General features: G+C 44.1%; 2 protein-coding genes across 4 annotated transcripts in view; one reads left to right on the top strand and one right to left on the bottom strand.

Annotated features, from left to right (window-relative positions):
• Positions 1-21,805, bottom strand: part of BORCS5 (BLOC-1 related complex subunit 5) — a 109,038-nt gene extending 87,233 nt beyond the window's left edge. For 2 of the 3 annotated variants that reach the window (XM_050748285.1, XM_050748287.1), the window contains exons 1-2: positions 21,262-21,703; positions 17,160-17,303 (exon numbers count right to left, since the gene is read on the bottom strand). In XM_050748285.1, coding sequence (XP_050604242.1) covers positions 17,160-17,303; positions 21,262-21,319 — 202 coding nt within the window. In that variant the 5' untranslated portion in view covers positions 21,320-21,703. Of the gene's footprint in view, positions 1-17,159; positions 17,304-21,261 lie in introns of all 3 variants that reach the window. The other variant, XM_050748286.1, reaches the window with a different exon arrangement.
• The window catches only part of MANSC1 (MANSC domain containing 1), a 29,793-nt gene continuing 28,738 nt past the window's right edge, over positions 21,716-22,770 (top strand). Inside the window, exon 1 of the mRNA XM_050748235.1 lies at positions 21,716-22,244. The gene's annotated coding sequence lies outside the window, so the exon portion shown is untranslated. The remainder of the gene's footprint in view (positions 22,245-22,770) is intronic.

The raw sequence follows: 22,770 nt of genomic DNA, 5'->3' as shown, positions 1-22,770 counted from the left end.
CTACTCATTTGGTTTACACACAATACCCTGTGCTGTGGGCACGTGTTGTCTCCCAAATGAGACTTCTTGAGAACAGACCTGTGAGCTATCTTTTCCCCCCATGATATCTAGTATACTACCCTAATGCTTAATTGCATTTACTGAATACCTACCAAGTGCCAAGCTTTGTGCTGGGCCCTAAGAAATCCGAGATGTTTAAGACAAAATTCCTACTCTTGGCTGGGCATGGTGGCTCATGCCTGTAATCCCAGGACTTTAGGAGGAAGAGGCAGACGGACCACCTGAGGTCAGTGGTTCGAGACCAGTCTGGACAGCATGGTGAAACCCCATCTCTACTAAAAATACACAAAATTAGCCAGGCATGGTGGTGCGTGCCTGTAGTCCCAACTACTCGGGAGGCTGAGGCACAAGAATTGCTTAGCCTGGGAGGTGGAGGTTGCAGTGAGTCAAGATCACGCCACTGCACTCCAGCCTGGGCGACAGAGCGAGACTCCGTCTCGGGGGGAAAAAAAGGACAAAAATCTCAACTCTTCAGAAATCTGAGGTGTGATGATAAATGTTTCTTTGAGTAAAGTGATAGACTGAAAATAGTTTTCTCTCCAAAAAATTAAGGTCACTAAAAAGTTTCCTGTGGTAGTAAGTTTTTTTCCTTTTCTGTCTTGATAAACATTAAAATAAGTAATTCCAGATTACTAACATGTCACAGAACATGTATATTTTCCAATCAGCTTGTGCTTGAAGCAAGCTGTGACTTCATTTTATGAGAAGTCCAGGTGCTACAGAGGCAGCCTTATTAACCAAAGGCCTTTGAAAAGATGGCACCAGGTTGCAGCAGTTTCAACAAGCTTACCGATTGTTTTAGTTTAGTGACATCTAGTGGTAGAAGTGTTGTTAAACACAGGACTGCTATAAATTTAATTACACTAAAGGAAGACCATCTTATTTAAAAAACGGCAAAATATCAGAAAGACCTATGGTATTTATTATTAATTTGCCTTTGGCCCATATAACTGTTAACTCTCTGTTGCACTTATATTTTTCCTTCTCTTATGGCTGATAAAAATTAATTTTGATACAACATAAGATTTACTGAAATAAAAGACACTGATACTTTAAGCTAGAGAAAAGCCCTCAATTTAAAAAGATTGAAGAGCAGGCCAGGCACGGTGGCTCACGCCTGTAATCCCAGCACTTTGGGAGGCAGAAGCAGGCAGATCACGAGGTCAGGAGATCGAGACCATCCTGGCTGACATGGTGAAACCCCGTCTCTACTAAAAAATACAGAAAGTAGCCGAGCGTGGTGGCGGGCACCTGTAGTCCCAGCTACTTGGGAGGCTGAGGCGGGAGAATGGCGTGAACCCAGGAGGCGGAGCTTGCAGTGAGCTGAGATCACGCTATTGCACTCCAGCCTGAGCAACAGAGAGACTCCGTCTCAAAAAAAAAAAAAAAAGACTGGCCGGGCGCGGTGGCTCACGCCTGTAATCCCAGCACTTTGGGAGGCTGAGGCGGGCGGATCACAAGGTCAGGAGATCGAGACCACGGTGAAACCCCGTCTCTACTAAAAATACAAAAAATTAGCCGGGCACGGTGGCGGGCGCCTGTAGTCCCAGCTACTCAGGAGGCTGAGGCAGGAGAATGGCGTAAACCCAGGAGGCGGAGCTTGCAGTGAGCCGAGATCGCGCCACTGCACTCCAGCCTGGGCGACAGAGCGAGACTCTGTCTCAAAAAACAAAACAAAACAAAACAAAAAAAAGACTGAAGAGCAAAGCAATCCCAACTGTCACCTGTTCCAAAAATTCTGCAAATCAAAACAGACTTTTTATTCATAAATATTTACTTACTGATACTTTCATACACTGCTAAAAAATGTTTAGAAACAGGATTACAGACAAGATGTGGTAGCTCATACCTGTAATCCCAGCACTTTGTGAGGCTGAGGTGGACGGATCATGAGGTCAGGAGTTTGAGACCAGCCTGGCCAACATGGTGAAACCCCGTCTCCACTAAAAATACAAAAATTAGCTGGGTGTGGTGGTGGGCACCTATAATGCCAGCTACTCAGGAGGCTGAGGCAGGAGAATCACTTGAACCCAGGAGGCGGAGGTTGCAGTGAGCTGAGATTACACCATGACACTCCAGCCTGGGCTGGACTCCGTCTCAAAAAAAAAAAAACATGATTACTAACTTTTGCTGATGATTTTCACCAGTTTGTAGAAGCAAATTATTATCTATCCAAACTCATTCTTTAAAATGTCACTTTGCATTTCACTGGCTTTCTGTGAAACTGAATGTTGGTGCAAAAAATATTTAAACATTATTAAATACCTATGACTGTGTTGTTGCTCTTGTTTCAGAGACAGGGTCTCACTCTGTTGCCCATGCTGGAGTGCCACGGTATGACTGGAGCTCACTGTAGCCTCAAACTCCTGGAATCAAGAGAGCTTCCCATCTCAGCCTCCTAAGTAGCTGGGACTATAGGACTACCAGCACATGCTACCATGCCCAGCTAATTTCCAATATTTTTGTAGAAATGAGGTCTATGTTGTCCAGGCTGGTCTCAAACTCCTGGCCTCAAGCAATCCTCCCGCCTCACCTTTCCAAAGTGCTATGATCACAGGCATGGGCCACTGCACCAGGCCAACTCTGACAGTTTTAAGATTCCTCTACAGGCCAGGCACAGTGGCTCACGCCTGTAATCCCAGCACTTTCGGAGGCCGAGGCAGGCGGATCACCTGAGGTCAGGAATTCGAGACCAGCCTGGCCAACATGGTAAAACATCATCTCTACAAAAAAATACAAAAATTAGCCGGGCATGGTGGCAGGCACCTGTAATCCCAGCTATTCAGAAGGCTGAGTCAGAAGCATTGGTTGAACCCATGAGGGAGAGGTTGCAGTGAGCCAAGATGGCACCACTCCACTCCAGCCTGGGCAACAGAGACTCCAGCTCAAAAAAAAAAAAAAAAGAAAAGAAAAGAAAATCAAAGTAGTATATCCCAAATACAAACCTGGTTAATAATTTTTTTTTTTTTTTTTTTGAGACAGTCTCACTCTGTCACCCAGGCTGGATGCGGTGATGCAATCTCAGCTCACTGCAACCTCCGCCTCCTGCTTTCAAGTGATCGTCCCACCTCAGCCTCCCCAGTAGCTGATTACAGCTGTGCACCACCATGCCCGGCTAATTTTTTTGTTTTTAGTGGAGACGAGGTTTCACCATGTTGGCCAGGCTGGTCTCATAAACTCCTGACCTCAAGTGATCCACCCACTTCAGCCTCCTAAAGTGCTGGGATTACAGGCATGAACTACCACGCCCGACCTGGTTAAGAATTCTTTTTGGCGGCCGGGCGCGGTGGCTCAAGCCTGTAATCCCAGCACTTTGGGAGGCCGAGACGGGCGGATCACGAGGTCAGGAGATCCAGACCATCCTGGTTAACACGGTGAAACCTCGTCTCTACTAAAAAAAATACAAAAAACTAGCCGGGCGAGGTGGCGGGCGCCTGTAGTCCCAGCTACTCGGGAGGCTGAGGCAGGAGAATGGCGTAAACCCGGGAGGCGGTGCTTGCAGTGAGCTGAGATCCGGCCACTGCACTCCAGCCTGGGCGACAGAGCGAGACTCCGTCTCAAAAAAAAAAAAAAGAATTCTTTTTGGCATCTTTTTTTTTTTTTTTTTTTTTTGAGACAGGGTCTCATTCTGCCGCCCAGGCTGGAGTACAGTGCTATGAAAACAGCTCGACCTCCCAGGGTCAAGCGATCCTCCCACCTCAGCCTCCCAAGTAGCTGGGAGTACAGGTGTGCACCACCACAACCAGCTAAACTTTTTTTTTTTTTTTTTTGGTAGCACAGACAGGGTCTCACCATGTTGTTCAGGCTGGTCTCGAACTCCTGGGCTCAAGTAATCCTGCCACCTCGGCCTCCCAAACTGCTGGAATTAGAGGCATGAGCCACTGTGACTGAACAGCATCTTTTAATTATATGTTTTTAAATATGTATAGAAGACTTTTAAACTAAGAATACCCTCGGATGGGTGTGGAGGCTTACGCCTGTAATCCCAGCATTTTGGAGGCTGAGGCAGGCGGATCACGAGGTCAGGAGATGGAAACCATCCTGGCTAACACAGTGAAACCCCATCTCTACTAAAAATACAAAAAAAATCAGCCAGACATGGTGGCGGGCGCCTGTAGTCCCAGCTACTCGGGAGGTTGAGGCAGGAGAATGGTGTGAACCCGGGAGGCGGAGATTGCAGTGAGCCGAGATTGCACCACCGCACTCCAGCCTGGGCGACCGAGTGAGACTTCTCAAAAAAAAAAAAAAAAAAAAGAATACCCTCTGTGACCCTGCCTTCTCTATGTGGCTACCTGCTATTCATCCCTCAAAGCTCAGCTCAATGTCACTTCCTCTGGGAAGCCCGCCCCAAATTCCCAGGCCAAATTAATAATTATCTCCTCCATGTTTATCTCCTCTTTGGGACATGAGGCCAGTATTACTAATACGATAATATCATGAGTACTTGCCTGTCTAAATCACCCACAAAACAATAAGGTCCTAAAGGGCAGCAACTATGTCTTCTATTTTTTGTATCTGCACTGTCTGACCACATCAGGCACTTAGCAGGTGTTTATCAATATGTTGCAGAAATGAATGACCAATTAAAGGCTGCTGGCAGGAGGCTCTGAAAATGGAAAAAGTGGTATCAGACAGAAAAATATGCATTAAAAAGCATTTTTTAAAGGATTTCTGCTTCTGCCTATGAAGGATGAACTGCTATTATGCGGTAATAAACAACTAGAACACCAGACAAAAATACAGAAACACTAATTTCTGATATTGTATAACAGGCAGCACAGGGCTTTGATCCCTGATAGAAGGAAAACAAGCCCTACCATTTTCCCAGCTTATTACCTAAAGGCAGTTTCCAAGAGGCAGACCCGGGAGGTGGCTTGGTCAGTACAGGCTGCTACAACAAGAACACCATCAACTGGATGGCTTAAACAATATACATTTATTTCTCACAGTTCTGGAGGCTGGGAAGTACAAGACTTAGGTGCTGGCAGATTTGGTATTTGGTGAGGGCACTCTTCCTGGTTTGCAAATGGCTGTCTTCTCCTTGTGTCCTCACATGGCTAAGAACAGAGCGAGGAAGCAACCTCCCTCCTGCTCTTCGTGTAAGGATGTGACTCCCAAGATATGAGGGCTCCACCCTCATGACCAAATCCCTTCCCAAGGCCCATGTCCTAATACAGCACACTGGGGATTACAATTTCAACCTGTGAATTGGGGGGAGACAAAATCATTCAGTCCATAGCAGGATGGACATCAAAAAAAGCCTAGCAGCCAGCCGAGCATGGTGGCTCACGCCTGTAATCCCAGAACTTTGGCAGGCCGAGGCAGGCACATCACGAGGTCAGGAGATCGAGACCATCCAGGCTAACACGGTGAAACCCTGTCTCTACTAAAAATACAAAAAAATTAGCCAGGCGCGGTGGCGGGCACCTGTAGTCCCAGCTACTCAGGAGGCTAAGGCAGGAGAATGGCGTGAACCCGGGAGGCAGAGCTTGCAGTGAGCCAAGATAGCACCACTGAACTCCAGCCTGGGCAACAGAGCGAGATTCCACATCCAGAAAAAAAAAGGCTAGCAGCCTCACTGAGTTAGAGAAAGAGCAAAGTTTGCAGAAACTAAAGTGGGCAGGATTTACACAGCAGAATATGGGAGAGAAGGGGGCAGTCTTTAGATCTGCACAGGATACCCTTAAATCTCTGAAAACATCATCTGCAAATTTGCAAGGTGAAATTCCAGAGACTGGAGAAACAGCTAGAGAGAAGCAGTAGGCCAAACACTTTCTGAAGAGCTCATGTTCCCACTAGCCACCGTGGAGAGACTTCATAATACACAAGGCAACAGGTAGAGTATTCAGAAGGATTTCACCTTAGTAGTGAGGCTAAATTAAACTAGGCAAAGACTGCACTAGATGAGCCCTAACGATATTTAAAAGAAAGCATGGGAAGGGTCCCAATGACTACAAGTAACTTAACCATATGCGTATGCCAGAATAAAGTCTGATATCCTTAAAGGAATAAAACAAAATCCAGGCCAGGTGTGGTGGTGCATGCCTGTAATCCCAACACTTTCGTGGACTGAAGCAGGTGGATTGCTTCAGCCCAGGGGGGTTGAGGCTGCAGTGAGCCATGGTGATACCACTGCACTCTAGCCTGGGCAACAGAGCGAGGTCCTGTCTCTAAAAGAAAAAAAAATTTAGTAAAGTAAATTTTAAAATAAACGCACTCTAATCCCAGCACTTTAGGAGGCTCAGGCAGGTGGATCACCTGAGGTTAGGAGTTCGAGACCAGCCTGGCCAACATGGCTAAACCCCGTCTCTACTAAAAGTACAGAAATTAGCTGGGTGTGATGGTGGGTGGCTATAATCCCAGCTACTCAGGAGACTAAGACACGAGAATTGCTTGAACCCCGGAGGCAGAGGTTGCAGTGAGCTGCAACTGTGCCACTGCACTCCAGCCTGGGCGACAAGGGCGAAACTCCCTCTCAAAAATAAAATAAAAATAAAATAAAATAAAATAAAATAAAAGTACTCATATGTTCAAAAAGTAGAGGAAAACATAAGCATGATAAGCAGACAGATCAAAGACATTTAAGGGGGAGAATCTAAAGCTGAAAAATACAGCATCTGAAATTAAAAACACCTTGGATGAGATTAAAAGCAGTACAGACATGACAGAAAAAAAGACCACTGAACATGGAAACACAGCAGTAAAAATTATTCAAAGAAAGAACAGAAAGGAAAAAACTAAAAATAAAAATTGAAAGGCGTGTCAGTGACCTGTGAGAAAATATCAAGTGGTCTAACATAGAATTGGAGTCCCACAAAAAGCAGGTGGTGGGAACAGAAAAATATTGGACGACATAATAACCACAGTATTTGATTAAAAGTACAAACCTGTGGATCAAAGAACATAGAGAACACATTAGTGTGAACTTATCATTTTCAATATATAGGAAATATACGCCAGGCATGGTGGCTCACACCTGTAATCCCAACACTTTGGGAGGCTGAGGTGGATGGATCGCTTGCGCCCAGGAGTTTGAGACTAGCCTAGGCAACAATGGGAAACCCCATCTCTATAAAAAATACAAAAAGATTAGCTGGGCTTGGTGGCATGCACCTGCAGTCCCAGCTACTTGGGAGGCTGAGGTAGGAGGATTCCTTGAGCCTAGGAGGTCAAAGCTGCAGTGAGCCATGACTGTGCCACTGCACTCCAGCCAGGGTGAAAGGGCAAGATCGTGTTGTCAAATATATGAACATATAAAAATAAACATAGGTATAAATGTGTGGGTGTGTATCTATGGATTCCCTAGCTAAATCTTCTGAGAAGGTCTGGAAATGGATTCTAAATACGACCCTCCATTAAAAGAACCAGGGTTCCTTTAAGAAATGCCTGATTCTAGAGCTGGGGCCATGGAAGAACAAGGTAAGTCTGGAACATTATATTGTGCCAGAAAATAAAGATATTTTCAGAGAATAAGGGGAATATGTTAAAAGGACACAGTAAGTTAGATTGAAGATGCTGTCACTGGCCAATTTTGGAACATTTTGAGATTGAAAAGAAATAATGATAGTAACAGATTACGTACAACTCATTGGATAAAATAGGAGTTGACTGTTCCACACTGATTTGAATAAATAAACGGGGAGATGAGAAACCTATTCCTTCCAGTAGAATATAAACTAATAAATGTAGAAGGAATGAAAAAATTAGAAAACAGTTATTTGGTAGCCATCACAGCATAATTAATTCAAGCAAGAATCATCAATAGATATGATAACTAATGAAATAAAGGTAGATTAAAAAATGAGATTTCATGGAGTCTCACAATATCTCTTCAAAAACTTAGTAATTACACCAAAAAAATGACTTTATAACAAAAGTGGGCAAACAAAATGTTCAGATAGATAAAAACAGGACTTTTTTCCAGCTGACCTATACTGCAAGATATGCTAAAAGAAGTCCTTTAAACTAAAAATAAATGACATCAAATAGAAACTGGAGAAGGGGATTAGGAATTCTGGAAATGTTAACTATGTGGGTAAACATCACATTCTATATATAGTTATTTTCTTCTCTTAATCTCTTCAAAAGATACATTATTGTTTAAAACAAAAACGGGTATGTGTGTGTGTGTCTGTGTGTGTAAAACCACTGTGGGATTTCTAACATATGTAGATGCAATATACATGAAAGCAATAGCACAAAGAAGTGAAGGTGGGCCAAGCGTGGTGGCTCATGCCTGTAATCCCAGCCTTTTTGGAGGCTGAGGCAGGCAGATCACCTGAGGTCAGGAGTTCGAGACCAGCCTGACCAACATGGAGAAACCCTATCTCTACTAAAAATTAAAAAAATTAGGCATAGTGACACATACTTGTAGTTTCAGCTACTTGGGAGGCTGAGGCACAAGAATCACTTGAACTGGAGAGGCAGAGGTTGTAGTGAGCTGAGATTGTGCCAGTGCACTCCCTCCTGGGCCACAGAGCAAGACTTTTTCTTTAAAAAAAAAAACAAAACAAAAGAAGTTGGGCGGTGAATGAAACCACACCATTGAAAGGTTCCTACATTTTACATGAAGTGATACAATAGTAATTCTAAATGAACTATGATAAACGAAGACTATATTGTAACCTCAAGAGCAACCACTAAAAAATAACGCAAAGGAGTATAACTTAAAAAGCCAAAAAAGAAACTAAAATGGAATACGTACTAAAAAAAAAAAAATGAAATTGATCCAAAGGAAGGAGGAAAGGAGTATGAAAGTAACCAAAAGCACACAGCACAAATAGAAAATGAAGAGAAAGGCCAGGCGCAGTGGCTCATGCCTGTAATCCCAGCACTTTGGGAGGCCAACGTGGGTGGATCACAAGGTCAGGAGATCAAGGCCATCCTGGCTAACATGGTGAAACCCCGTCTCTACTAAAAATACAAAATTAGCCGGGCAGGGTGGCGGGCACCTGTAGTCCCAGCCACTCGGGAGGCTGAGGCAGGAGAATGGCGTGAACTCGGGAGGCGGAGCTGGTAGTGAGCTGAGATCACGCCACTGCACTCCAGCCTGGGCGACAGAGCGAGACTGTGTCTCAAAAAAAGAAAAAAAAAAAAAAGAAAAAGAAAAGAAAGAAAATGAAGAGCAAAATGGGAGACCTAAATCCAACCATATCAATTTACACACTAATTAAAAGGCAGACTATCAGCCTAGATATAAAACCAAGACCCTACTATATGCTGTCCACAAGAGATGCCTTTTAAATATAAAGACATAAATCGATAAAAATAAGTAAAGAATAGTAAAATGTATACTATGCAAATACTAAGTGTAAGAAAGCTGGAGTGGCTATATTGATACAAGACAAATTAGACTACAAGACAGGGGTAATAACACATCGATAGGACATTTTCATAAAGATGGATCAATATAATAATCATTAATGCATATATGCCTAATAACAGACTTTCAAAACATACAAAGTAGAAACCAATGGAATAAACGGAATAGACAAATTAACAAAAATGGCTGGATATTTGAATACCTCTCTTTCATTAAGTGATCAAATTAATGAAATAAATCAATACAGACAGACAAGATTTGACGATCACCCTTTCTTGACCTAATTGATATTTATAGAACACTACACCCATTAACTACAGAACACATTCTTTTCAAGTGCACATTACTCGCCTAAGAAGATTCAGTATTTGTTGAATAAATAAAATGAATAAATACATAATACACAAGCGGAAGATGGAACATGCTGAATTTAAAGTAACTGTATGGGCCGGGCGCGGTGGTTCAAGCCTGTAATCCCAGCACTTTGGGAGGCCGAGACGGGCGGATCACGAGGTCAGGAGATCGAGACCATCCTGGCTAACACGGTAAAACCCCATCTCTACTAAAAAAAATACAAAAAACTAGCCGGGCGAGGTGGCGGGCGCCTGTAGTCCCAGCTACTCAGGAGGCTGAGGCGGGAGAATGGCGTAAACCCGGGAGGCGGAGCTTGCAGTGAGCTGAGATTCAGCCACTGCACTCCAGCCCGGGCAACAAAGCAAGACTCCGTCTCAAAAAAAAAATAAATAAAGAAAGTGACTGTATGGACAAACAGAACGAGTCATTGGACAAACAGAACAAGAAGTTGCAGCTGGCCAGGTGCAGTGGCTCACACCTGTAATCTCAGTGTTCTGGGAGGCCAGGGTGGGAGGTTTGCTTGAGCCCAGGAGCTTGAGACCAGCTTGGACAACAAAGTGACACCCCATCTCTAAATTAAAAAAAAAAAAAAAAAAATTAGCCAGGTGTGCCACATCTGTGGTCCCAGCTCCTTGGGAGGCTGAGGTGGGAAGATCACTTGTACCTGGGAGGTCAAGGCTGCAGGGAACTATGATCGTGCCACTGCACTCCAGCTTGGATAACAGATCAAGATCCCATCTCAAAAAAAAAAGAAGAAAAAAGGAAAAGAAAAAAAAGTTGAAGTTGATGACAGAGACTTACGATCATCTTGATGTCTATATTTCAGAATACTTAAAGCTCCTTAGAATCTTGGTTTTCCAAAAGAACACTAGGCAAAATGCTGTGCAGAGAGGAATAGAGACTAATGAATAGATTTAAAAAAACAAGAAAAACAGAATACCATTGGGTGGGGAGGTATCACAAGCTAAAGGAAGGGAGTTTTAACAAGTGGGATGGAAATCTGTGTTAAATATGGAAAAGAGGAGGAGGATGTGAACTGAGAAAATAACTTCATGCATGAAAAGAAAACACTAGTAATCCTCCAAAGCAGCAAATATGGATGAAACTATATATATGAGAGCCTATCCAGGGGAACTTCCCAAATGGCAGAGGTATCAAGGATGCAGGGACAGCATGTAGCAGCCATGGAGTCAGTGAGTTTAGCAGAAGAAATGAGAAAAGAGAAAGCACGGTAGCCAGGAGGGCAACTAAATCGAAAGGAAGTGTTTGTCTCGTTTTTAAGATGGGAAAAGCTATATATTCCAACAAGAGGAAAGAGGTCCACTAAGCTGGTTGCTAGACCCAAAAAAAAAAACAACAACAAAAAAAGGCAGGAGCAAAGTCCCAGCAAATGGAAAGAGTGAAACAGAATGGCATTAAGTTTCAGAGAAAGGCATGGATACCCTCTCTGAGATATAATGGAAAGAAACAAGAATGGATGCAGGCACACAGAGATTTATGGGAGTGAGGGGGAAAATGAGGGTGTTCTGGTGAGACAGCTTCACTTTCTCAATTGGTTGAAAGCAACCATTCACCTAGTACTTCCCCGTCTTCTGAGTAAGGCTAACTCAATGCTGGTAAACAGCTATGTTTATTCTTGTTTTTGTTTTTACACACAACTCACACTTCTCTGAATAGCCATGATTAACAGCTTAACTGAAGAGCTATTACAAATACAAATCTATAAAGTAATCAGGAATAAGTCATCAATCTTTCCGACATGGTATTTGGGGGAAAATAGGATTACCCCTGGGTTTAGAGATGCCCTTTAAGCCATCCAGAGAAGACTGTGGCTCTGATTAAGATCCATTTTCTTGTCCCCTCCTTTGGCTGCCATTTTCCAATGCAATGATAAGGTCTGACAGCTGGTAGAGGCAGACATCTGATGAATGCAAAGACTTTTATTTGTCCAGATGATAGAAGAATGTGAAGAAACTGGTCATTTGAAACCTAGCTTCATCATGCTCTCCTTATTTATTGCCCTTTTTCCATTGCTTCATTCTCCCCTAGCTACACTTTCAAGCTCTAATTCTCAATGTTCCGTGTGATTTGAAAGCTTTCACTGCTGTTCCATGAGATTTCGCTCCACTATGAAAGCCCCAGGCTCTTTTTAATGATCAAAATCTACTTCACATGCATCATGTTCTTAACCAAACACCAAACTCCCAATAAAGTTGCTTAGTATCATTTCAGTATCTACACTGTATATGTTTGATCATCCTTGTTACTAACAAAGACAGTCTCTTCCCTAGGCAGCAAGACAATCTCTTATGTTGTACCCAAGGTCAGTAACAAAAATGATAGCTCAGTTGCAAAGAATGTCACATGCACGCATGTGTGTAAATATGCATATATTCATCTACTAAGAGTCAACAGAATAATTATTTTTGTAACTTTTATATATAAAACATCAACAATATTACTTTTGCAAATATTTCCTTTCTATGGAATGACATACAATAGAGCGGGATTCATTAAAAAATATAAGTGGTTGAATTTCAAGTAAGAAATCTATACAGGGTTTGTTAACTTCTTGGAATCTTGCTAACTTACATCAAATCTACTATTTTGTCTTTGTGTTCTGTCACAGCCATTTGTGGCTACTTTCTAATTTTCTAATCTTTAATTTCCTATAAAATGCTTTACATGTCAAAATAAATTACTGATTCAGACATTGCTATGAAAAACAGAAATCCCTTTGATCAAAAAAAGGAACAGATATTTGGATTATGGAGCATAAATTATACTCTGGTATATTTATGCAAAAGGGTTAAGGCCAAAGAATCTGCTTGCTTATTAAAAATGCAAACATTACCTCAGTCATACAAATAGCCCCAAACTCGCCCAGCCACTGCCTCTGCAGATCACCCACCAGCATTAGCATTACATCATATGACATTATGAAACAATAGTGAACTCTGTGTAATACTTGAATATATTGTTTTGAAAGAATAAACTGTCATTAAGTTGAATAAAAGCTTTCTGAAATCAAACCTGGGGGGTACAGCCTTCACTGTGTGGCCTTTTTACTATTTTGAGGAATGGCCTCATCCTGAAAGCAGGAAAGGGGGAAAAAGAGATCAGAGTATAAAGGCGACAGTGATGTGTGGCCCCTGAAGCAGCTCAGGAGGCAGAGGGCAGGGCTTTTAATTATCAGGCAGAACAATGTCAAAGCAGGAGGCTCTGCAACAAATGCTGCACCTAAAAACCCAAACAACCTCATACCCACCACGCTAGTTCCTGTATATCCTAGTGATTTCTATAATGGGCTTTGCTGGAATTGGAAACGAAGTCTCATTCTATGCCCTGATGCAATCTTAAAATGTGCTATCACTTACAGCCATGTGACTTCAAGCAATTAATTGAAGCTATCTAGGCCTCAATATTTTAATCTATAAAAATGGAAAGAAGAATAGCTATTATGTAGAAGCATGGGGGATAAGATACTATTATCATAATTACACTTATCATTCCCACCCCCTTTGCCTATCTTTCCTAATCACTGCCCAAGATGTTTCGTCTTCACAAGTGAAACATGAGCATTGCCTTAAATGCTCACTGGCTTTTTGCTTGCTGTAGTCTGGCCACAGCCACATGTTGTCATTTCTAGATTCATGCCATTCTCATCAAGTGGGGGTGCAGTGAGAGGATGAATTATAGAAACTATTTTCTATAGTATTTTTTAAAACTTGGGCCAGGCATGGTGGCTCATGCCTGTAGTCTCAGCACTTTGGGAGGCTAAGGTAGGAGGCGCACTGGAGTCCAGGAGCTTGAGACCAACATGGGCAACATAGTGAGACCCTGTCTCTACAAAAAAAAAAAAAATGCATTTTAATTAGTCGGGTGTGGTGGTGCACACTGTAGTCCCAGCTACTCTGGAAGTTGAGGTGGGAGGATCACTTGAGCCCAGGAGGTTGAGGCTGCAGTGAGCTATGATCTCATCTCTACCTTCCTTAACCAAATCCCAGATAACCTCTTCCTATAACCTGCTCCTTACTAGCCTTCCTCCTTCCTACACCTATTCTCAATGTTCTTAATAACCAAGGCTCAAGGAGGAGGAAAAACAAAGCCAGACAACCTAATAGTTGGTGGCAAAGTCCCAGTTAAAACTCATTTATCAATGAAACCAGGTCCAGTTGCATTGCATTAACTGTATCACATTAATTATTCACTTTTAGGGCACTCGGTGATGATTTATTTATTTTGAGACAGAGTCTTGCTTTGTCACCCACACTGGAGTGCAGTGATGCAATGTTGGCTCACTGCAAGCTCCACCTCTTGGGCTCAAGCGATACTCCCACCTCAGCCTCCTGAGTAGCTGGAACTACAGGTGCCCACCACCATGCCCAGCTAAGTTTTGTATTTTTTGTAGAGACAGTGTTTTGCCATGTTGGCCAGGCTAGTCTCAAACTCCTGTGCTCAGGTGATCCAACCGCCTCGGCCTTTCAAAGAGCTAGGATTATAGGCATGAGCCACCATGCCCAGCCCTCAGTGATGACTTCAAATCTGAGGTTAGCTTCCCTTAACACCAAGTCTTCTCCTACATATTTCCCCTACTAGTGATTATCATAAAACGAATTACAGTTAATCCTTGAACAACATGGGTCTCAACCCCATGGGTCCACTTATACGTGGATTTTCTTCTGCCTCTGCCACCCCTAAGACAGCAAAACTAACCCCTCCTTTTCCTCCTTCTCAGCCTACTCAACGTGAAGACAATGATGAAGATCTTTCTGATGATCCACTTCCACTCAATGAATAGTTAATATACTTTCTCTTCCTTTTAATTTTCTTTTCTTTTCTTTTTTTTTTTTTTTTTGGAGACTGAGTCTCACTCTGTCGCCCAGGCATGATCTCAACTCACTGCAACCTCTGCCTCCTGGGTTCAAGCGATTCTTGTGCCTCAGCCTCCCAAGTAGCTGGGACTACAGGTGCACGCCACCACACCCAACTAATTTTTGTATTTTCAGTGGAGATGAGGTGTCAGCATGGTGGCCAGGCTGATCTCGAATCCCTGACCTGAAGTGATCCATCCTCCTCAGCCTCCCAAAGTACTGGGATTACAGGCATGAGCCACTGTGCCTGGCCTTCCTTATAATTTGCTTCATACATTTTCTTTTGTTTAGTTTACTTGATTGTAATAATACAGTATATAATACATATAACATAAAATATGTGTTAATCAACTGTTTCTGCTATCAGTAAGGCCTCTAGCGAACAGAAGGCTATTAGTAGTCAAGTTTTGGGTAAGTTGAAAGTTATATGCAGATTTTTGTGGGTTTTTTTGTGGTTTTTTTCCCCCTGAGATGGAGTTTCACTCTTGTTGCCCAAGCTGGAATGCAACGGCACAATCTCGGCTGACTGCAACCTCCATCTCCCGGTTCTAGCAATTCTCCTGCCTCAGCCTCCCGAGTAGCTGGGATTACAGGCGCGCGCCACCATGCCCGGCTAATTTTTTGTATTTTTAGTAGAAACGGGATTTCACCATGTTGGCCAGTATGGTCTCGATCTCCTGACCTCAGGTGATCCACCCACCTCAGCCTCCCAAACTGCTAGGATTATAGGCCACCATGCCCAGCAGACTTTTTTTTTTGAGACAGGATCTCACTCTGTCGCCTAGGCTGAAGTGTACTGACACGACTACTGCTCACTGCACCCTTGACCTCCTGGGCTCATGCGATCCTCCTATGTCAGCTTCCCAAGTAGCTAGGACGACAGACATGTGCCACCATGCCTCATTTTTTGTATTATCTGTCAAGACAGAGTTTCACTGTATTGCCCAGGCTAGTCTTGAACTCTTGGACTCGTGATCCTCCTGCCTCAGCCTCCCAAAGTGCTGGAATTATAGGTGTGAGCCACCATGCCCTACTATTGTTAGCTTCTTTAGAGAATCACATTATTCCTCAAAATCATGAAAACTAAGAAGATGAATAGGCCAGGCGAGGGGGCTCACGCCTGTAATCCCAGTGCTTTGGGAGGCCGAGGCGGGTGGATCACCTGAGGTCAGTAGTTCAAGACTAACCTGACCAACATGGTGAAACCCCATCTCAACTAAAAAAAAAAAAAAAAATTTTAGCTTGGCATGGTGGCAGGCGTCTGTAATCCCAGCTACTTCAGGAGGCCGAGACAGAAGAATTGCTTGAACCTGGGAGGCGGAGGTTGCAGTGAGCCAAGATCACGCCATTGCACTCCAGCCTGGGGGACAAGAGCGAAAACTCTGTTTCAAAAAAAATATATATATATATAAATAAAACATATATATATATATATATATAGTGTTATTTTACATAAAAGTCAGAATGTTTACCAAAGTCTAACCCTGAGGTCTGTAGGGAAGAAATTGAAAGCTTGTATTTCCTTATCTATGAAACAGATGAAGCACTGGTAAGAATAAGACAATATATGGATCATCTATAAAGCACCATTTGTTTTTGTTTTTTAAATAGTGTGGAACAGTGTAACATAAGATTTGACATCAATGAAGAAGGTTCAAGTTCAACCTCTCTATATGCCAGCTGCCTGATCTCACCCTAATCACTGAAACACGTTTAACGATGTAAGAATTAAAGGGATGATATGTGTATGAGGAGGGACCTCTTAATACAAATAGCTATGTAAATGTAAGATGTTTTACATTGTATTATACCAAGTTAAATAAACCAGGGCCTTATGTTCATTATTTCCTAATCTTTAGTGGGGGTGAGGGAGGAGGGAACTAAAGGACTCTTACAGCAGAAACACCAGTTAATATAAAATCATCTCCACCACTTAATGGAGACACGAAAATAATAAAGTTGTGGCCTTGGTGTCAAAAGGTAACTACCACAATATATGCTAACTGGGTGGGTAATCTCTCTTTTCAAACACACACTCTCACATAAAACAGCCGCCAGGATTAATTACAAGTGTATCAGTAGTGATGGAGATTTTCTCTATGGATCTGAATTAGTCCACCCACTGTCCGGATCACAAATAACAATGAAAATCTTTTCATGGGAATATAACAGGAAAGGGACATTTTCGACCTCATTCATTCACTTAGTCCCTATCTTATACCACGTTCTATTTCAAGTGCTGGGAATTCAACAGTGAGCAAAAGAAGAAATACCTGCCATCATGGAGCTCACATTCTAGCAGAGAAATATAGACAGTAAACATATTTGCAATAGGTCAATGATAATTAAGGGCTATAGAGAAAAACAGGTAGGGAAAGGTCTGCAATTTTTAATTAGGGAAATCAAGAAAGGCTTCACTGAGAAGATGCCATTTAAACAAAGACCTAAAGGAGATGAGAGAGCAAAATAAATGCATACGTAGAAAGAAAGTAGTAGGGCTACACAAATCTCTCCAGCAAGTTCAGATAAAACAAAATGCAATCCTTTACCTTTCAGAAGGGGCTGGAAGGTTGGAATCTCTTGCAACTTGATGACATCGGGATCGTTGCTGACGTTCCGTGAGGCCTGGGAGCCCTGAGCTACAACCACAATATCATCCATCTTGGCTCTATGCTTGGCTGGTGAAGGAGTCACTGAAAATAAAGTTACACTGCTTAGGAGATGCGTATTAGTTAGGCACCTCTGCCTCACCAAGGCAGTTTTCGGTGTAGTGATTAAAAACAATAATTTTATACAATGTAGCTATCTTGCAGTTGGGGTTGGGGTGGCGGGGATGAATTATAGAAACTATTTTCTATAGTATTTTTAAAAACTCAGGCTGGAGCCAGGCACGGTGGCTCATGCCTGTGATCTTAGCACTTTGGGAGGCCAAGGCGAGCAGATTACCTAAGGTGAGGAGTTTGAGACCAGCCTGGCCAACATGGCGAAACCCTGTCTCTACTAAAAATACAAAAATTAACAGGGCATGGTGGCGGGTGCCTGTAATTCCAGCTACTCAGGAGGCTGAGGCAGGAGAATCATTTGAGCCCAAGAGGCAGAGGTTGGGGTGTGGTAAGATCACGCCACTGCACTCGAGCCTGGGCAACAGAGCGAGACTCTGTTGCGGAAAAAAAAAAAAACACCACCTCGGGCTGGGCGTGGTGGCTCATGCCTGTAATCTCAGCACTTTGAGAGGCTGAGGCAGGAGGATCACCAGCGTCCAGGAGTTCAAGACCAACCATAGTGAGACCCTGTCTCTACAAAAAAAAAAAAAAAATTCTTTTAATTAGTCAGATGTGGTGGTGCACACTATAGTTCCAGCGACTCAGGAAGCTGGGATGGATCACTTGAGCCCAGGAGGTCAAGACCACAGTGAGCCATGATCACACCACTTCATGGGTAAGAGAATGACAGTCTCAAAAAACAAAACAAAACAACAACAACAACGAAAACCCTCAGACATTACAGGAATTTATTTTATTTTGATGCAGAGCCTCACTCTGTTGCCAGGCTGGAGTACAGTGGTGCAATCTCCGCTTACTGCAACCTCCGCCTCCTAGGTTCGAGTAATTCTCCTGCCTCAGCTTCCTGAGTAGCTGGGACTATAGGCACATGCCACCACACCCGATTAATTTTTGTATTTTTAGTAGAGGTGGGGTTTCACCATATTGGCCAGGCTGGTCTCAAACTCCTGACCTCGTGATACAACCGCCTTGGCCTCCCAAAGTGCTGGGATTACGGGTGTGAGCCACCGCACCTGGCCCATTACAGGATTATATAACATGAATAAACTTCTTTCGTAACTAAACGTTTTCTTTTTCAGCACATAAAAGTATAGGCAGATTGTTTTCATTTTCTCCTTATTTATCCTGATATCTTGACATATATATATATCCCTATTTCTAAAACGAGAAATAAAGGGTACAAAATTTAACTGGGACTTGCCCAAAGTCAGCAGTGCTAGAAAGTTAGGAAAGGAATTAGAGGTCTCTAAGTTACTGGTACACAAGGCCCATCTCCACGACACTGGAGTTGCAAAGCTGTCTATCCACCCTACCACATCAAGCCAGCTATGTTAAGTCCAGGAAAACACCCTGGTCTCAACCCCCAAATGACTGGCCTATTCCAGAGGCTTCAGCCTCTTTTTTTTTTTTTTTTTAAGTCAACGTGGCTGGGCACGGTGGCTCACGCCTGTAATCCCAGCACTTTGGGAGGCCAAGGCAGGTGGATCACTTGAGGTCAGGAGTTCGAGATTAGCCTGTCCAACATGGTAAAACCTTATCTCTACTAAAAACACAAAAATTATCCAGGCGTGAGGTCCCTGTAATCCCAGCCACTCAGGAGGCTGAGGCATGAAAATTGCTTGAACCCGAGAGGCAGAGGTTGCAGTGAGCCAGGATCATGCCACTGCACTCCAGCCTAGGCAACAGTGAGACTCTGTCCCCCCCGCCCCCCAAAAAAAGTTTATTATTTAAACTCCTGGACTCCAGCAATCCTCCCACCTGGGCGTCCTGAGTAGCTAGGACTTCAGGCCCCTCATTCTTAAAATTATAGCATTAGTCCAGGGCAAAAATAGCCAGTAAGTCCATTCTAGGCTGAGGCAAAAATCAGAAATTTGGAGGACAAAGGAGGAGATCAATTCAGGTTCCTTGGGAGAAAGTAATCCATTTGGAGGGAAGTGATTCATATTATAAAGGACTCCCTGGACCAAGAAATCATCCTCTCCCCCAAATATCTTCCAGACTGGGGCATGAATGAATCTTTAAAGTGTTTTATGCTCTAGAAGGTAATATTCGCAGGCTCATTATAGTCATATCTCAAAGGTTAATCCAGGGATGCCATAGAACTGCTCTGTCTCCTAGAAGCTCGTCTCCAGAAGCTTGGCATTCCCTTTTTTAGAAAAATCTCTGCTGCTTTTATTTCTTTTCAAGAAATATTTCTTTACCTGTTTTGGTAATTTACCTAGCATTTTACAAAAGCCATGCCAGAAATCTTTCCTGCAATAAATTGTGATTCCTCCTTCCCCAGATGCCAGAGCAAAGGGGAGTTCGAAACATTCCAGCTAGCCTCTACTACCTTATCTGTAAAATGGGATTACTGCAAAAATTCTATGTAAATGTATGTAAAGTACTTGGCACAGGGGAATAGGCAAATTTTTTTTTTTTTTTTTTTTTTTTGAGACGGAGTCTCGCTCTGTGGCCCAGGCTGGAGTGCAGTGGCCGGATCTCAGCTCACTGCAAGCTCCGCCTCCCGGGTTTACGCCATTCTCCCGCCTCAGCCTCCTGAGTAGCAGGGACTACAGGCGCCTGCCACCTCGCCCGGCTAGTTTTTTGTATTTTTTAGTAGAGACGGGGTTTCACCGTATTAGCCAGGATGGTCTCGATCTCCTGACCTCCTGATCCGCCCGTCTCGGCCTCCCAAAGTGCTGGGATTACAGGCTGGAGCCACCGCGCCCGGGGGAATAGGCAAATTCTAACACCGGAAATGCGCAAATGCTGCTGGTTCATGGGCAAGCAAGCATATTAAAAAGATGCCACACCGCTTCCCCCCAAAATATGTTTCTGCCCTGCCATAGAGGCAAGAATGTCAGATGTCACAATGATTATATTTCTTACAACAAATATGACACTCTGGGCCTTCCAAGGAAATAGAAAAACGTAGCAAAGCTAATAGACGCTGCCCACCATTCAAAGCTGCCCCAATCCAGTCCCCCAGAATGTAGGTCTGAACTAGTCTTGAAGGTCACACTTCAAAGTGAAACACCCTTAGATCTATTAGCTTGCCTATTTATGAATTACAAATCCTATCAAGAACAGAGAACTTCTAAAATCGGGGACTCTTTTTAGGACCCGGATTAACCAATTTGCATTAGCAACCCCGGAGCTTAGCCAAAGCACTCCCAGCTGTCCTGGCCTGCGTGGGTAACAAAAAAAGCAGCAAATGGTCCTCAATTAAACATTAGCTGTTTTATGTATTGAACACTCACTGTATCGCAAACACAATAATCCTCCCATTCTTGTCTCAAACGCTTAGAGGAATCTAAAATTCATGGACAGGGAACAACAATGGAAAACACCAGAGCCTGCTGTCTGGTCAACCTCTGTAAGATTAGAAAAGGACCAAGACACCTTCTGAGAAGAAAAAGCTGTTTCGGAGACCTCTGCACTCAAGAGTTCAAATAAGTGGACACCTATCACATATCCCTTCAGAAAAGGAACCTCTAACACCCGTTTTTAAGAAACAGCCTGTTCTTAGAGGTCCTATAATCCATTCACCGTGTGAGCCAAATCGCACTACATCAGCCATGAGCACTAGAGCCAAAAATTAATTAGGTCGTCTTTTAAACAGTAGGCTGTAGCTGGGAGAAACGGCTGTTTTGAAAATAAATAATGGGCACCGGCGCCCACGCTGGCTTAGCTTGCAGTCACAGGCACTTCCATCAGGGGAATCGAGGCCAGGACAGATGGTGACTTTTTTTTTTCCCCCTAGTAACATGGTGAGGGCTTTTTCTGTGCGTTCCCGTCCGCAGTCCCAGACCCCACTAGTCTGGGAGGCAGCCCGCTCTGCAAGCAGACAGGGCGGGCTGGAGCGGGGGTGGGTTAGGACACCGACCTGAGGAGTTCAGATCGTTGGGTCGGCTCTCGGCCTCGGAGCTCTGCTCACTGCCCATGATGCCGGCAGCGGTGGCAGCAGAAGAACGGCGGGCCGGGCGGTCACCGCTCCGACGGCGGGCGACAGGGCAGGGGCCAGGGACCGGGACGGGGAGGCAAGGCAGAGTCTGGGCGGCGCAGCGAGGCTAATGTGTGGGGCTGACGCGTCCAGCCCACGCAGGGGCCTGGGCGGCGGGGGGAGAGGCCCTATTTGGGGAACAGAAACGCAAGGAGGCGCGGCGCGAATGCACCCGGCTCGCCCTCCTTCTTTCCGGGAGCCCTAAGAGAACCTGCAGATGACACTGGCTTTGCCGCACCTGCGGCCGGCGGGCGGCGCCGCTTTCACTCACTGGTTCACGCGCCGCAAGCTCGCTCCTTCCGGGATGCAGATGGGCGGTGCCGGCTACGCCCGACCGTCAGTTCCGGGTTAGGAGGCCCCGCCCCCGGCCCGAGGGAGGGGCGGAGAGACCCCCTCCTGCGACTTAGGGCGACGCCACCTTAAAGGGCCTGACCTCCTTGAAGCCAGAACTGCCGAAAAGGGTGAGCCCTTTCCTGTTGCGTCGCCTTGCAAACACCACCCACGCTATTAAGCGCTTCAATACCCACATGTGAGAACAACTTTACAAACAAGATATTTTTAACCCCGTTTTACAGATGGAGAAAAAGACGCTAGATAGACCCAGGATTCGAACCCACAACAGCGTGGATGCAAAGTTCATTTTTAATTCTGAAGAGCTGGGAGTTTAGCAGTGGACGATCAAACAAAAAAATACCAGAAGGCGGTGAAGGCAGCAGCTGGAAATGAGAGAAAAATTAAGAAATAGAAAGTGCTGATTCACGTATTAGGGAGTGCACATCTTTAAAGAGAAGTGAAGAACCTTTTTGGCTAGGCGCTTTCTGGGGACCTTGACAGTTATCAACACGTCACTCTGAAACTAACAAAAGGTGAGGAGGGAGTAATCCAGAAAGGAAACTGCCACTTTTACCAGGGCAAGGAAGTAGACCTAGCAATGCAATGCCATCAAGGAGTTAGCTGGCTCTGGAGTTCTCCGAACTTTGCAACTCATTTTATATTACGTTGTTTGCGTCAAGAAATTTCAAGTAGGCCAGACGCGGTGGCTCACGCCTGTAATCCCAGCATTTTGGGAGGCCGAGGCGGGCGGATCACGAGGTCAGGAGATAGAGACCATCCTGGCTAACACGGCGAAACCCCGTCTCTACTAAAAATACCAAAAAATTTAGACGGACGTGATGGCGGGCGCCTGTAGTCCCAGCTACTCGGGAGGCTGAGGCAGGAGAATGGCATGAACTTGGAAGGCGGAGCTTGCAGTGAGCCGAGATCGCGCCACTGCACTACAGCCTGGGCTACAGAGCGAGATTCCGTCTCTTTAAAAAAAAAAATTTTTTTTCAAGTAAATGCCTTGAGATTTTATATGCATAAAATACAGTCTCAGAAGAAGTGTCAAGTAGA

Source organism: Macaca thibetana, chromosome 11 (genome assembly GCF_024542745.1).
Source record: "Macaca thibetana thibetana isolate TM-01 chromosome 11, ASM2454274v1, whole genome shotgun sequence".
NCBI lineage: Eukaryota > Metazoa > Chordata > Mammalia > Primates > Cercopithecidae > Macaca > Macaca thibetana.
Note: the sequence above shows the minus strand (reverse complement) of the source record. Positions and strands in the feature narration are given on the sequence as shown.